Source organism: Arachis hypogaea, chromosome 3 (assembly GCF_003086295.3).
Source record: "Arachis hypogaea cultivar Tifrunner chromosome 3, arahy.Tifrunner.gnm2.J5K5, whole genome shotgun sequence".
Taxonomy (NCBI): domain Eukaryota; kingdom Viridiplantae; phylum Streptophyta; class Magnoliopsida; order Fabales; family Fabaceae; genus Arachis; species Arachis hypogaea.
This window is the reverse complement of record NC_092038.1, coordinates 124,833,518-124,850,112: the sequence shown is the minus strand read 5'-3', so window position 1 is coordinate 124,850,112 and position 16,595 is coordinate 124,833,518. Positions and strand designations below refer to the sequence as shown.

At 33.9% G+C, this 16,595-nt stretch overlaps 1 protein-coding gene and 2 pseudogenes across 1 annotated transcript; 2 read left to right on the top strand and 1 right to left on the bottom strand.

The window, feature by feature from the left end:
• Positions 1 to 6,465: 6,465 nt before the first annotated feature.
• On the top strand, positions 6,466 to 11,213 carry LOC112791285 (probable serine/threonine-protein kinase PBL16; annotated as a pseudogene).
• Positions 11,214 to 11,784: 571 nt separating this feature from the next.
• On the top strand, positions 11,785 to 14,178 carry LOC112791286 (protein MET1, chloroplastic-like; annotated as a pseudogene).
• Positions 14,179 to 15,385: 1,207 nt separating this feature from the next.
• Positions 15,386 to 15,915, bottom strand: LOC112781386 (cytochrome P450 716B2-like). The gene is made up of 2 exons (XM_072232036.1): positions 15,671 to 15,915; positions 15,386 to 15,587 (listed from the first exon to the last, which is right to left on the bottom strand). Exons 1-2 carry the CDS (start codon positions 15,913 to 15,915, stop codon positions 15,386 to 15,388), a joined length of 447 nt encoding a protein of 148 aa, XP_072088137.1.
• Between the last annotated feature and the right edge of the window lie 680 nt (positions 15,916 to 16,595).

Sequence of the window (16,595 nt, the reverse complement as noted above, 5' to 3'; positions counted from 1 at the left end):
ACGGATCATTTATGGTTAAAATTTCCTGAATCCGAGACCTCAGGTGTTTCGATTGACAGAGGGTTTTCCATCCAATCAGGTACACTCATCTTTGATTAGGTTTATCTCCCCAAATAAAACTTCTTTGAATCTTTTCCAATTCCAAATAGATTCCTTTGGGTATCCTCTCATGTTGCATATTGTAGTTTAATACTGGATTTAGTATGGTTTGAGCTAGCGTAAATCCCCCTGCCAAAGACAAACATTTAGCCTTCCACCCTATAAGCTTGTTATGAACTCTTCCCAAGATTTCTTTAAAATTATCTGTACTCCTCCTATTATTGGTGATGAAGGCTCCAAAATATCTTTCAGGTTCCTGTTGCTCTTTGAAACCTGAGAGATTGAAAATCTTCTGTCTTGGAAATCTTCAAGATATCTTCCAAGATATCTTTTATTATTTCTTAGATTCTAATTGAAACTTTTTTTTCAAAAGAAAATTAGCTCCTCCCAACTTCTCTTGACATAACCGGAAGGAAGCATCTTGGTCTAAAAAGTGATTCGGCTTAGCTGCCATGTTTTAAGGACCAAGTTATTAATTAGAATATAAAATATTTTTTAACATTTGCTACTATAATTTAATAAATAAAATATTATGAATATTGTCACTCTTATTTTAATAATAATAATGTCATTTTTTTCAAAGATAATAATGGTATCTTATTCAATAGAGAAATAAATACAATGTCCAAAAGTCAGGACAAGAAAAATAAAAAAGGAGATTCTCAAATATTCACAAACAGGTGAAATTATAAGGAAAAATAACATAGAAAAGTAAATAGGGAAAGAAATCTTAGGGCATTATGCATAAGGCAAAATAGATAGCTCCTGGTTCAACTTAAGCGATGTTGCTAGTACTTTCTCCGGAGGCTCCTGAACATGCTCGAAGACTCGTTGACACCTCTCCTTCTAAATATTCCAAGCTATAATCAAAACCAGTCGAGCTCTGTGAGAGCTTGTTCCTTGAAGTCTAGTTTGTAACACCGAATCCCTCCACCAATCGAAGAACAAAGAACATCTAGGGTATGGAATAAGGTAATCCAAAGAACTCTTCTTCCACACTAGATTAGCGTCTCCATAGAAAAATAGACAGTCCATGAGTGATTATGGTGTTGACTTGCAAATTGGATAAGTTGTCAGAGTAGATGAAAGCCACTAATGGATGAGAAGTAGAACATGAAGCTTACCATGGAGGATTTTCCATGCAAAGAGCAAAATCTTGTGAGGGATTTCAGCTTCCATAAATGGCTCCAAACTGGCTTCTGTTGCATGAAATTCGAACAAAATTAAATAAAATTATGGTAAATTTGCTAAGCAATCACGTACCCTAAAACATCATCATATGTTTTTGCTCGATTTATCACCCATTGAATTATGTCTTCACCTTCTCCTGGGGTTTTGGAGAGGATTCACTGAGTAATTTCTGGAGGAAGAAGATTTAAGATTAATGCTTGGTTCCACTATTTATTTGACAAAAACAAGTCTTTACCCATAACAGATGGTAACTATCTAATAGTAGTGCCGCAGATATGAAACAATGAAGGGGTAAGGAGGAGGAAGCCATAATTCACTAAAGATTCATATATCACCTGAACTTACTTTACAACTAATGCCTTTCTCTACAACTTGCCTCCCTTCAAGAATACTTTGCCAACTCCCAAAAGGTAAGGTTCCTACTTCTGCTGTAAGGATAGAATTAAATCTGAAGTATTTACCTTTAAGTATTCTAGAAAGAAGAGAGTTAGGTTGAGTCACGATTTTTTAGTATTGTTTACCCAAAAGAGTTAGGTTTTAAGCCTTGAGATATTTGAAACTAAGCCAGCCTTTTTTCTTAGGCTTAGTCATCTTATCCTAGCTAATCTACACCATTCGCCTTTCAGAACCTTGCTGCCCTCACCAGAATTGGGTTAGAATACTATGAATTTCATTTTACAAGCTGTCCGGAAGTTTAAAACATGACAAGGTGTAGATTGGTATGGCTTCACCAACTGTTAAGAGCAATACCTGTCTTCCTCCATTAGATAACAAGCACCTTTTCTATCATTGTATCCTTTTTAAAACCTTATCTTTGATTGAGTTGAAGGTGGCTTTCTTTGAGTGGTTGACAAGAAAAGGTAGACCCAAATATTTATCCTGTACACCTATGTGAGAAATATTCAGCTGTGCTGCTAGGGAGGTTCTAATTGGCATTGGATTGTTATTACTAAAAAACAGGCCGATTTATAAAGATTAACTCTTTGCCTACTGAAGCTATCATAAGATTCTAATAATTCTAGAATAAAGGCACAACTATTTTTTGAGGCTTTACCTAATAGAATAGAATCATCATCGAATAGCAAGTGATTTATAGTTGGGTATTTTCTGTTTATCTAAATTCCCCAAATGAGACTATTTTGCTCTGCTTTGTGTAGCAAAAAGGAAATGCTTTCTGCAATAATAAGAAAAGAAAAAGGGATAGAGGGTCACCTTAACAGATGCCTCTATTTGGTTTAAAAAATCATAGGGTTGACCTTCCACAACAATAAAGTAAGAAACGATTGTCATCAATTCACGAATTCAGTCAATGAATCTCAATTCAAAGCCCAACTTCTCTATAATAAACCATAGAAAATATTACTCCACACTATCGTAGGCTTTACTCATATCAAGCTTGAGTGTTATTTCGTATTCCAAGCCTAGCTTCTTTTGTTTAAGGTAGTGCATATATTCGTGTGCTATAAGAATGTTATTAGAAATAAGTCTACATTTCAAGAATACACTCTGAGTAGGGCTAATTATCTTGTTCATATACTCTTGGAGTCTATGGACCAGCACCTTTGAAATGATTTTGTAGACAACAGAAGACAAACTGATGGGTCTTATCTGAGTCATATCGCTCGTATCTAGGACCTTTGGCACTAGACATATATTGGTATGGTTAAAACTTTTCAAACTTCTACCTCCATCAAAGAAACTCCTCATAGTTCGAAACACGTCATCTCCCACTATATCCCAGTAGAATTGAAAGAATTTAGCCGTTATACCGTCCTCTTCAAGTGCACCAGGGTAGATACTAAAAGTAGCTCTTTTCACATTCTCTATAGAAACAAGTATTCTGAGCCTATGGTTCATGTTAGCTGTAACCTTAGGCTCAAAGTCTATGAAAAAAGACTCAGGATCCACCTGATTGGAAGATGTAAAAATACTCTTAAAGTAGTCCTCAGCCACCTTAGCAATATCAGTATTGGTTGTTGCCATATCCCTATTATCCCTCCACAGATGACATATCTTATTTCTTCTGATTCAAGATTTAAATTTTTGATGGAAGAAGTTTGTATTTTGCTCTCCTTCTTTTAGCCATTTAATTCTATATATGTCTTTTCAATAAAGTTTCTCATACAAATATGCTTTTTCAAGCCATTGTTCAAGCTCAAGTAATTCAATATCTCCTATGATGTCTGATGTCTGTTTTTGTTCTAAGAGAGCAGTAACTTCTACAATCTCCTTTTTAGAATTACTAAATATGTTCTTTTACCAGAGAACCAATTGGTGTCTAATCAATTTATGCTTTTGAAATAATCTGAACATTGTTGAACTTTCTATATCTGAGTTCCAAACCTCACTGATGAAGTTACGAATTTGTTCTTCACCACACCAGTGGAATTGAAACTTGAATCTCCTCTTTGATTTCTCTGATTGGTAGTTAGTTTCCAAACGGAGGGGGCATGGTCAGAACCTATCTCTAATAGTCTAAAGGCTGTGGGTTGAGAGTATAATTAGGACTAAGATTCATCAACAAGCACTCTCTCAAGCCTTTGCTGAATTAGTTCACTTTTTTTACATCTGTTACTCCAAGTAAATGGTCTACCTACTCCATTCCCAAACAATCAACGAGTTATTTCCAATAAAGTAATTAAATGCAGTAATAGAAGAATCAGATTTAGGATTACCACCAAGTTTCTCACCTTGATCAATAATGGAATTGAAATAACCAACAATAACTAATTTACCTTAGAGTTGGGAGAGCACCAAAGAAATTTCTTGGAATTAGGATAGCCGAATATTCTCATTGTAATTTAAATAAATGCCTACAAAATTTTATTCAATGTTAAAAGGGACATCTTTTATCAAGATAGCAATGTAAAACTCAAAACAACTGATAATCTGAATAACAAAATTATCCTTTCATGCCAACGTAAGTCTACCCACACTATCAAAAGGATTAACAATTTTCCAATTAGAATAGTCACAAGTCCTGAATTTTTTTCACCTATCGAGATTGGTTTTTTGTTTCGCAAAGAAAAACCAACTCGGGGGAGTGGGATTGAACAATCCCTTTAAGGTTGTGAACTGTCAAGGGTCTCCTCAAATTCTGACAATTCTACGATAACATTCTCATTGGTCTTGGAGTGCCAATGATTGGCTAGCACCCTTTACCCTCTGATTAGCAATTAGCTCTTGTTCAATACATATTTTCTTGATCACAAGCTCATATTTTTTATTAGAGAATCTTCACTTTGTCCAACCCAATTGATTAAGTGTATGACCCTGTCTTGCCATCTGTTTTAGATTCAGTTTTTGCTGCTAACTTCTTCTATTACCATCTGATTATCTTCCTGGATTTCATTCATGGAGCCTGTAATATCTTTTAACATAGAGGAGAATCAGATTTTTTCATTGACTGCCAAGCTAACTTTGAAATTTGGTCAGAAAACTCTGTACTCCTTGAAACTTCATTCCTTTCATTCTTCATATTCAACTTAGAGAAGCTCTCAAGCAACTAAGAAGGAGCAAGCTTTTTCCTTAGTTGTGAAAGCTTAGATTGTTGATTGCTGAAATTGCTTGCATTATACTACCGTCATTGTCAATTCTTTTTTTTAATCTGATCAGTATTCACCCAGTCGCTAACGCTTTCCACTTTAATATCACCTGAAGTAGAGTCTGACATGAAAATTTGGTAGTGCTTTGAATCATGTCCAAGATGAGAACAATAGGTGCAGAAGATCCTAATACACTAATATCTCAATCTAATTTTCAACACTTTATCTCCTGGAGCAGCCATCTGAATCAAATTCTTCACTTTTTATCACCATTGATAAGCTAGATTTAAGGATTCTGGATTTTTTCTGACAAAAAAAGTTAATATCAATAATCTCACCAATCTTCTCATTCAATTTACGACCAACCTAAACAGTCTTGAATGTTTTTAGAGGCCCCCAGAATTGAATAGAAAAAGAACTAATTTCCTCATAGTCCTGAGAGTCAACATCTGTCTATCTGCGAACATATAAAATATAATCCTTAAAGAGTCATGGAGATCCCACCATTGTTCTCAAAGAAGAATTGGAATTGGTTTGATCATAATTCCACTGATCTAATCTATCCGGTCTCCTCTAGATGACCTTCAATGCATTGTCAATAATTCCTATTGAAAAGACCTTACCAGTAAACACATTACCAAATGGACTCTTAGTACATGTCTCCAGTTCTTTAGAAAAGTCTTCCTCTGTCACAAACACACCAATTTTTCCTCTTCTTTCATGCTCTTTGGGTTTGAATGTAGACTTTATCTCTCTTTTGGATTCATGATATGAATGAGGGTGTGATAATAATAGAATGAGAGAAAGATAATAAAAATAAAAAGAGCGAAAGAAGAAGAGAAAGTTGTAAGAAATTAAATGGATTCAGATGAAAACAGAATTTGGAAGAACAAGAAGAGAATTAGAGAATTAAGGCTGAAAAAATATTTGGAAGTACAACAAAAATCTTAGCAGAGTAATTTTAATAATGTCATTTTTTCTACAAATTTATACAAATATATAATTAAAAAATTTTATATATAATGATATTATAAAAAATGAAAAAGATACTATCATTTCTCAATTAGTAATCTTATTTTATAAATTCAAATATTTAAACATTTTTTTAACTAATAAACTTAAAAGTAATTATTTTTTGGGATATGATAATATATAATTTAATTTTTATATATTTTGTTTGTATATAAAAATTAAATTTTTATTATATAATTATAATTAAAATTTAGTTTTAATATATTGATAATTTATAGAGTTTTATATAATTATATAACTAGATTTGTTTATTTAAATAACTTTAAATAGTAAAGTTAAAATTAGATTTTTTTTAATGAAGTGAGAATTACAATTAACTATTTGTCTAATTTTTTATTTAAAATTAAATTCTTATAATTATAATTTTAAAATAAAGAATTTTAGAAAATTAACTGTAGCATAAGTTAACTCAGATAATTTTTTTGTTTTTAATTTTAAAATTTTAAAAATAAAGATAATGAAAAATTGTTTTATTCTTTTTATATAACTAACATATTTTTTAATTAATTGACTATAATTGATTATAGTCCAAGTTGATTCCCTAGCAGACCTTCTGAAATTAAACATAAACATAAAATATGGAGGGTATCGATGTAATAAGCGCACTAAGAAGAAAGTGCACAAAGGAAAGAAGGCACAAAAATAAACAGAGGAAGAAGAAGCATAGAGAGTTTCCTTGCGTGGGTGTGTGGGGCCATGCCATGCTATCTTCCTCCATAGACAACAACCACCTCATCACACTCACTAACTCATAAACCATCATTGCTTTTACTGAATTATATCCCACTCTTCCTCCCCCTTTTCTTTCTTTCTTTTTCTTCTCCATCACCAAAACACAAAACCAAACATGTCCCCATTCGCATTCCCACTACCATCATTTGAATGAATCAATCCATGTCATAAAACAACTATTGCCCATGTTTTTCATTCCTTTCCCTTTGGCCTTGTTTGCTTTTGTTGCTCTTGTCTCTGCCTCTTCCTTGGTCTGAAATCTACGTGTGAAACAAAAGGCAGAATCTTTCCGTATATACACTAGAAAAGTTTCTGTCTTTTTTCCATTTTTGTAGATGGGGTGCTGGTGAAGGTGAAGGTGAAGGTGAAGGATAGTAGTTGGTGCAAAACTGCTTTGTATAGTAGTACTATGGGGAATTGCTTGTGTAGGTTGGAATCTTCAGATTATAGAGTCTCTTCTAATGCAAAGCCAGGTTCGTATCCAATAACAAAACTTGCCTTTATTTTTCTATTGGAGCCAACTCTATTTGATCACATCATAATCTTTTTTCTTCTTTCTCGTATATGTTTCTTCTATTTTTATTATCATATATCTGATGATGATGATGATGATACTGTTGTGGCGTTCAGTTTATTGTTAAAGAAAAAGAAAGAAAGAAACTTACTTTAATACAGTGTTAGATTCATATATAGTCTTACTTGTAGGCAAGTAAAGATTATGCAAATCATTAGAAGAAGAAAAGAAAATGGAAACAAGAATATGCATATCTGAGTTATATGTATCTCTTTACAAAAAGTAATAACTTGGGGTGTAAATTCTTTTTGTGAATATGAGTCCTCATCACTTTTCCCTTTGTCTGCTTTAAAAGTAGGTCGGTTCAATTTGTAGCTCTTAATTGGATGATATCATCATAGTGGAAAACCTCAAAAGTTTAGTGCGTTAAGTATTATCTTCATTGAAAAATTGGTGGTTGGTTTTAAAAAATCTAAAAAATTATTCTTTGCTTTCTCAATAATTATTTATTCCCTTGCTTTTGAATTGTCTTTTTCTCTGTGTTTGTCTTCTCTGTCTCTTAATGGTGGAATATGAAATACAAATTAGTTTGCCTACGCTCCCTAGTTTATGTTACATAATAAAGCTGCAGTATTTGTTATTTTAATGATAAATGTTGTTGTGATGGTGATAGCATTTGAATAATATGGTGATTGTTGCAATATTTGTAAATGTGAATAGAATAATGCTACACATCTAAGTCTTTTTATTAACTAAGTCCAACCAAGTTGATTTAACATAACAAAAATCAATTATGACTAGCATTATTCCAAGTCTTATTGTTTAACTTGATTGGACTTGGTTCATAAAAAGACTTGGATGTGTAGCATTACTCATGTGGATAATATGTTGTGTTTGGCACAATTTAATTTGGGTACATTATTTTGTTGTGATTTTTGATATAGATTCAACGAGAGAGGAAAACCAGGCAATGAAACAAAGGAATGATAATAGTAGGTTACCAACAAATCCTGAGGAAGTGGAAAACCTACTATTACGCCGTGATTCAGCTGCGAATCCATTGATTGTATTCAGTTATGATGAACTAAAGATAATAACTGCAAATTTTAGGCCGGATCGTGTGTTGGGGGGTGGCGGATTTGGAAGTGTATATAAAGGGTTCATCTCTGAGGAGTTAAGGCAGGGTCTTCCTACTCTTCCTGTGGCTGTTAAGGTTCATGATGGTGATAACAGTCATCAAGGCCACAGAGAATGGTTGGTTAGTAGTACTCTTTATAACCATTCTCTTACATTGTTTATATCGACTCCCTTCATCGTCTTTGATGTCTCAATGTCGCTTATTGGTCACATCTGCGGATCAACTTATCTGGATATAACTTAGTTTGCTCTGACACTGATTTGAGGTTGGTTGCTTGCTTTCTAGGCAGAAGTCATATTTTTGGGGCAGCTATCACATCCGAATCTAGTCAAATTAATTGGATACTGCTGTGAAGATGAACATAGGGTGCTAATTTATGAGTTTATGGCCCGTGGAAGTGTCGAAAACAATTTGTTCTCCAGTTAGTATTTCTTTCTACATTGAAATTTTGTGTTCTTTATTCTTTGTTGTTGATGTTTGTAAAAGCTAAGTTCTGTTCTGCAATATTTGACATCTAAGAATGTAATTCAGACCAATGATTATACTCACCTATTTATTTATTTTTATTATATATCTAATTAATTAGTTTCTCATATATATTTCAGAAATATTGCTTCCATTGCCATGGTCCATAAGAATGAAGATTGCATTTGGAGCTGCAAAGGGACTTGCATTTCTTCACGAGGCAGAGAAACCTGTCATCTATCGTGATTTCAAAACATCAAATATTTTATTGGACCTGGTCAGTAATATAGATTTATGTTAAAATACCATTTTATTTGTGAACTTTCTATTTACAGTGAAAATATGCTGAAATTGGAGCAATAAGTATTTTACTATTTAACCATTTATTGGCAAGTGAGGTCATCACAGCATCACATGCTTGTTAAAACAGAATGTATCTATATCCAGCTTAGCAAATTCTCTTTTCAGTGATCATTAATGTCTTGTTTCTCAATTTGACAAAACAATAGATGTATACGGTATACCTACCTTTCAAGTAACATGATTTAGTGGAGGATTCATGCATAGAATTTTATTTCGTTTTCGTTTGTACTATGATTTGTGCTTGTTTCATCTATTCTTTTTGTTCTGCTTAACCAAAAATGCACTTGAACACAAACAACACGCATCACAAGATCAAAACAAACTAGTCACAGGCCTGAAATTCTTGTATAAATGATAGTGTACATCAAATGAAACTAACCGTCTTTTAATTATTTTCCCCTTTCCTTTTTTCGCATGTGCCGTAAACAGGACTATAATGCAAAACTTTCTGACTTTGGCCTTGCTAAAGATGGGCCAGTTGGAGATGAATCCATGTTTCGACTCGCATAATGGGAACATATGGCTATGCTGCACCGGAGTACATAATGACAGGTAAAGTATAAAAATACAATTTGATTGAAGTAGTAAAAAAATCCAATAAAAAACTGTCACATCAGCTATTATCATTGAATTTCACCCACCAGAACATAGGGATGGATCTATGTACATTAGTTGCCCTCACTGCAATTTAAATTTTTTTTTTAGTAGTATATATAATAATAATATTTATTTGCCTCTATTAAATTATTGAATTTGACCGCACAATAATTTTTAACCCAACTTTTGGTACTTAATAGTCAATTTTAAAAATTTATATTAGATGTCCATTAGAATGATCAATTCTCAATTTAAATCAGATTGGTGTCCTTTCTTACAAATCGACTCGAAAGAGTATTATTTATTTTCTTTTGAAATTAGCTTTAGTTTTTCCTGTAGTACCTGTATTAATTGAAAGAACTTTTTCAACTATGAATATCAATAAGAGTTGGCTTCTAATTGTATGAGAAGTGAATTTTTAAATAATTGTTTATTAATATATATAAAAAGAGAGACATTTGATTGTATTGTTAAGAAAAAAAAGTCTCAATATTTTCAAGATATAAAACCTAAAAATAGAATTCTAAATTATATATTATTATTTAAATTACTATTTTAGTGTTTTACTTTGAAAACTAATCATATTTTATAATAACAAAATATAATTATAACAATAATCCTATTATATGTACATAAAAATAATCATCCGTATAAAATATATATTGAAATACAAAGTATGCATTAAAAATGAGTTAAACATATGTATTTATAGACAAATATATAATGGTTAATGGATAATTTAATAGTTGATTTTTATGTATACATTATATTTTTATTATAAAAATTATTATTATGTTACGTATATTTTGCCTCTATTGTCAAAATTTCATGATCCATCGTTGCGGCAAAAGAATATGTTAGTGCATGATAATTAAACTCTGAAAAATAATATGATGTGATCGATTGTGCAGGTCATTTGACCCCTAGAAGTGATGTTTACAGCTTTGGGGTTGTTCTTCTGGAACTTCTGACGGGAAGAAAATCGCTAGACAAGTTAAGGCCAGCAAGAGAACAGAACCTTGCAGATTGGGCTCTTCCTCTGCTGAAGGAGAAGAAGAAACTTCTAAACATCATAGATCCAAGGCTTGAAGGTGACTATCCAATAAAAGGTGTTCACAAGGCTGCAATGCTTGCTTACCATTGCTTGAACCGCAATCCAAAGGCTCGGCCACTAATGCGAGATATTGTGGACTCATTGGAGCCTTTGCAGGCACACAATGAGATCCCTATCCAAAAAACATTGACCATAATTAGTGAAGTTTCTGAAGCTGATTTAAGAAAAGGAAAAATGCAGAATCACTGAATGAATTGTTTTTTAGGTTGTTTCAGGTTTTCCATCTAATGTTCATAGGGAGAGGTTTTGCCTTAACTATTTGTGTTTATTAACAAGAAATATATAGGCATTTCTTTTTCTCTCACTTCTTTTTTTAACATGTTTGCCATCTGCAATTGAATTGCTGTATCTAATGTTCATGAAGGTGCTACTGCGGAAATTGGATTCCTGAATGAAATAAAATAATCAGTTTCTATAAAACAAGTTATAGCAGCTCAACAAGAATTTTTCATCATCAGTGGATGCCTAGATGGTTTTATAACAGCTTTTCTTTAACTCTCTCTTGTTTTGTTTTATTATTATTATTAATGAAAATAATTTGATATCTGATTGTTGAGTTACAGGATATTCTGTGACTTCCGTAGCTTAATTCCTTGCTATTATAATAAGCTCATTTTTCTTAATAAAAATAGTTAATTTTGTATATGAATACTGAATTGAAATAAATATGATTTTTAAAACAATAATAATATAATACGTGTTGATATTTAATATCAATAATTTATCTAATGAATAAAGACTTTCCTTTTCTGAAAACTTGAAACTTCTTTGTAAATATAACTCTTGTTAAAATACTTATTAGTTATTTATCACTCAAGAACATCCAAGAACAAAAAAGGAATTTCAAGAATAAAAAAAAAAGAATTATTATTATTCCTTATTGATTACTTTTCTTCCATGTCTCTAAGAACTCATACTAAGATACACGTGGCAGCACACTAGTGAACTGAATGGATGGTGGTGAGTTTAGAACCACTCTGTGCAATCTCACTTACATTCACAACCTCTCATCCTAATGTCTCTGTGTCCCATTATGCATGCTATGCTATGCTATGCTATGCCAACTTTCCTTTAACAAGGTAACACACTTTCTTCATTATCTTCTTAAACCATAAAACAATAACTATGTCTTTGTCTTCGTCTTCTCTTTACTCTTCACTCACATTGCCAAGAACCACCCACCAAGTTCTTTACACCAAACCCAAGTTCCTTTCTTCCAGAAACCCCTCTTTCTCAGGTGTTTCTTACTTTTCCTCAAACCCCCTTTTGTCAAAGCCCTTCTTTTTTGTGGCTAAGGCATCATCTGAGGTTGGGTCAGAAGCATCATCAGCCAAGAGTGAAGGAGAAGGAGAACAAGAAGACGAAGAGGAGGAGAAATATGAGGAGTATGAAGTAGAGCTGGAGCAGCCATATGGAATCAAATTTGCAAAGGGAAGAGATGGTGGCACTTACATTGATGCTATTGCACCAGGTGGAGCTGCTGATAGGGCTGGTGTCTTCACTGTTGGTGATAAAGTTATTGCCACCAGGTTTGTTCTTTCTTCTCTGATTTGAATTCGGTTGCAACTTTTATCTTATATGCTTTAAGTTCTTAGACTTGTGGTTGTGGATTTTGGTATTGCATTTGAAATTAAGGATTAGGATTCCAAAAGGAGAAAAATTTCAAGACAAACCTTGTGTCTTTGAATCCTTAACCAATGCCCCCCTAAGATTAACCCTTACATTATTACCAAGTTGGAAATTCTTTTGAAAACTCATCAACTCTACATTTGATTGGTTGGTTGATATGTGACAAAAAAGCTCAATATTTGCAGTGCAGTTTTGGGACTGAAATTTGGCCGGCCGCGGAGTATGGAAGGACAATGTACACAATTCGCCAAAGAATTGGCCCGTTGCTTATGAAAATGCAGAAGAGATATGGTTAGTTCTTTATGTACACATGTTTGTTTCACCGTGTCCAATAGTCACTTGTAAACTTTGCCAGCTGATCCCTGACCTGGGGCTACTCTATTCATCAGGAAAGATTGATTATGGTGGTGAATTAACTGAGAAGGAGATTATCAGAGCTGAGAGGAACTCTGGTGTAATCAGTAACAGAGTCAGGGAAATTCAAGTATGTATAATGTCATGTTGTTAAATTTGAAAATTGGAAAACCTTTCTCTTCAATTTTCGACTTTTTAGTGTGCAAGATCTTTTCTCTTCTATAGATAGATATCTACTTTACTTCCATGGGGGGTTTTTCAAGTACAACTACAGTCATTCATCAAACTTGTCAAAATTTCAGATGCAAAACTACATGAGGAAAAAGGAACAGAAAGGGCGCCAGAGAAAATGATTGAGAGAAGGATTACTGCTATACAAGTAAGACATGGCTGCTCAAAAATCATGTTCTTTATAATAACCCCTTTGGTTTGTCTAGTTTACTAGTCTTTCTTTCTTTTCTTATTGTATCTGAAATAAGGACATATGATAAAGTGATGAATATTCTGGTCGATATTCTTACTACGCACTCTATTGTTGGATTAAATGTTGAAGGAACGGCAAATATGAGGAAGCGCTGGAGAAATTCGAGTCTGTTTTGGGGGTCTAAACCAGAACCCGAAGAAGCAGCAGTAGCAAGTTATAATGTAGCTTGTTGTTACTCTAAGCTAAACCAGGTACATGTTTTGTTCACATTACAAATTATATGCATTGCCTTGCACTACTTTAAACATACAATTTGATCTTTGATTATGCTTGTTTAGTGCATTTATTCCCAGGTTAATACTCTTCTTTCTTTGTTATCAAATTTATATTTATATGCATAATAGTAGGTATTGACTTTTTCCTAACAGATTCAAGCTGCACTTTCTTCACTTGAAGAAGCATTGAATGCTGGATTTGAAGACTTCAAGGTGATCAACCTATTGTAAGTTATGCGATAAAAGTTCTTCGTACAATAGCTGAGCTGCCTAACATTGTTGCTGTTTCAACAGAGAATCAGAAATGATCCTGACCTGGCCAATGTAAGAGCATCGGAGGAGTTCGATCCACTCGTGAAAAGATTCGATGAATCGTTTATCAATGAGAATGCCATCAATGCCATTAAATCTCTTTTTGGCTTTGGTAAGAAATAACCAAGGTGTCTTAAATTCTTGCCATTACAAAATGATGGATTCGGTATTTGGAGCAAAGCATATAGTGGAGCTGACTAAGATGTTGCTTTAAGAGCAATATGATATCTTTCACATTTTTATTTGCCGTGTATAACTTCATAGTAAACTACAGGTCTCTCTCTTTCTTCTGCAGTCAATTTTTCCCCCATAGCTTGGATATATTGTATTATGTACTGTTATAATCAGGCCAATGTGTAAGAAATTTGTGATCAATAAAATTGTCCTTCTCTGGAATCAATAACTTCAATTGTTATTGCTTTTATTTCTTGGTGTGACAAGGTTCATTCCTATTAATAGTTCTGTTTTCACCCAAATATCTTTTGTTATTGATATTTGTAGAAGCTAATTCCCTAAACCCCTAAACTCTAAACAATAGCATTATTGAAGCATAGAGTAAATGCCAAGTAGACATATATCCAAACAGTCAGGTGACAACCAATAAGGTGCTCGGCTAGACATGGTGAGGGTGTAGCCGAACCGGAAGTCCTTTTACTGGCTCAAGCAAGGGATCATGCTTAAACTTCTCATCAGGATTCACCAAATCCCACTTGGAACCGTTTCACAATGTGATGCATGAACACAAGTATCTCCAACCTTGCAAGCTCTATTCCCAGACACATTCTAGGCCCTCCCCCAAATGGAACATATGAATAGGCTGTAGGACCTTCCCCTTCAAACCTTGATGCATCAAAAGCTTCCGGATTCGGGAAGTATTCTGGATCCATGTGTGTTGAACACGTGGCCCAACGCAGCTGTCGGAAAACATGATGCTCGGTTTAAAATTCATGATGTCATGCAACATTCTTGTAAACATCCCAAAGTACAACCCCAGAATGAAGAGTGATGAAAGTTTAGCAAACCTTTTTAAAAAGAACATACCTTCCACCCTTTAGGAATGGTATAGGCCAGCATAGTTAAAATCCCTTATTGCTTCTTTGAAATTAGTATTCACTGGAGGGATAGCCTCATGACCTCAGATGCAACATTCCATGAGTATTTCATTTTCTGAGCATCCTCCCATTTGTAACAATTCCCCTGTCCCTTTCCCTCTGCTAATTTCGAGTTGTTCTGGCATGAAGACAATACCAAAAACTTCAACATTTGTTTTTTATCTAAATCTGGACAAGAAGGTTTATCAGGAATAGCAGTAGAAAAAATGTAAAATGTTGAAGGATTTTGTTGTAAACCTTTCAAAACTTGTTCATATACTTCAGACAGGTCGCCAAGATACTTCATGATAGACGATATAAACCGATCTAGTAGTGTCGTGGCCAGAGAAAAGCAGTGCAGCACGTTGTCAATAATCTCGGATTCAGTCATGAATCTTCCACTGGCATCAGGTGTGACAAGCAAATGTGACAGAAGATCTTGGGTAGGTGATGGCTTTTTTCCTCCAAATCAGCTCTGCTTTGCCTCATACGCATTTTAATTTCTTTCCCTTATTTCATCTGCAGCTTCATGGATCGACGAAATTTTGTTCTGGGCAAGTTGACGGGGAACCAAGCAAAGCCTTTCACAAATTCATCAAGCTTTGATGAAAACTTTGACACATGGATAGATTCTTCTTCACTTAAAAATAAGCAAGCAGCCAATGCATATGTGTATAGCTGCACTGTGAATACACAACCACCTGCTCCTTTCCTTCAAAATTGTAAACAATAGAAAGTGTAAAAACAATTGTACTTTAATTAGCCATCATTTTGTTTCAGGGACATTTTTCTTACCTTGCCAATGAGTGTTTATGTGAGCTGAGCAATGGTAATCCATTTTTGGCACAAAATTCCTGGAGTGCTTCTGCACTAAGAAAGCTCAAGAGCAACTTTCTAGCCATCTTTGCATCTTCACCAACCTTGTTAACCACAGAGGACCTTAACAGCTTTGCTACCGAGGATGGAATCCATCCCTGGACATCCTTGTTCTCATTGGTAAACAAGAACTTGTTCCCTGCCGGGCTGCAAAACACAGCCATAGGTTCTCCAAAAAATGAAGTCTGAACACCCTTGAGTCATACTTTCCCATTCTCTCTCACACGAACCGCACGTTTTCTGCCCTAGCTGCGTGCAAATAGCGAAGGTTTCCCAACAACAGGCATCCTAGCTTCCCAGGAGGAACATGCAGATTTGGATGCTTTCTAAGTTGACATTTTCGTGATGAAATGAAGACAAAGGAACAAGAAGTGTCAAAGCTGCTGGGAATGCTAGAAATTTGACCACCTCCATAATCAATGGAATGAGTTTATGTTGTTCTCAGCTATATGAAATGAGAAATGAACAACTTGAAGAGGCAAGTTTATCTTAACTCTTACTATTATGTCTATCTCATTTATTTTTGAATTCTGTCACTGGTTAGTGGTAGTAGAATTTAAACAAATAGCAGGAATATTAATATAAATTATTGTCCAGCTGGTTGTTATATAATAAAAAAATTAAATTGTGGACCCTAACTTAACAAAAGCCGCCATAGAAATTGCCATTGTATACATCATCAACAAAAATATTACCAAAAACTTAAACAATAGCATTATGAAAAATAGAGTATTGCTGAGTACAGAGAGATCCAAATAAGTTTTGACAAAACAGATGACAACTGGTTAGACAGGGCGAGGGTGAAGCCGAATTGGAAGTCCATTTTCTGGCTCAAGCAAGGGAT

Bases quoted from the DNA above. Each gene is read 5' to 3' on its own strand.
- LOC112781386 (XM_072232036.1), bottom strand. From the start codon at position 15,915: ATGGCTGTGTTTTGCAGCCCGGCAGGGAACAAGTTCTTGTTTACCAAT. The intron at 15,588-15,670 runs GTAAGAAAAATG...ACAATTTTGAAG, and splicing joins CATAAACACTCATTGGCAAG to GAAAGGAGCAGGTGGTTGTG.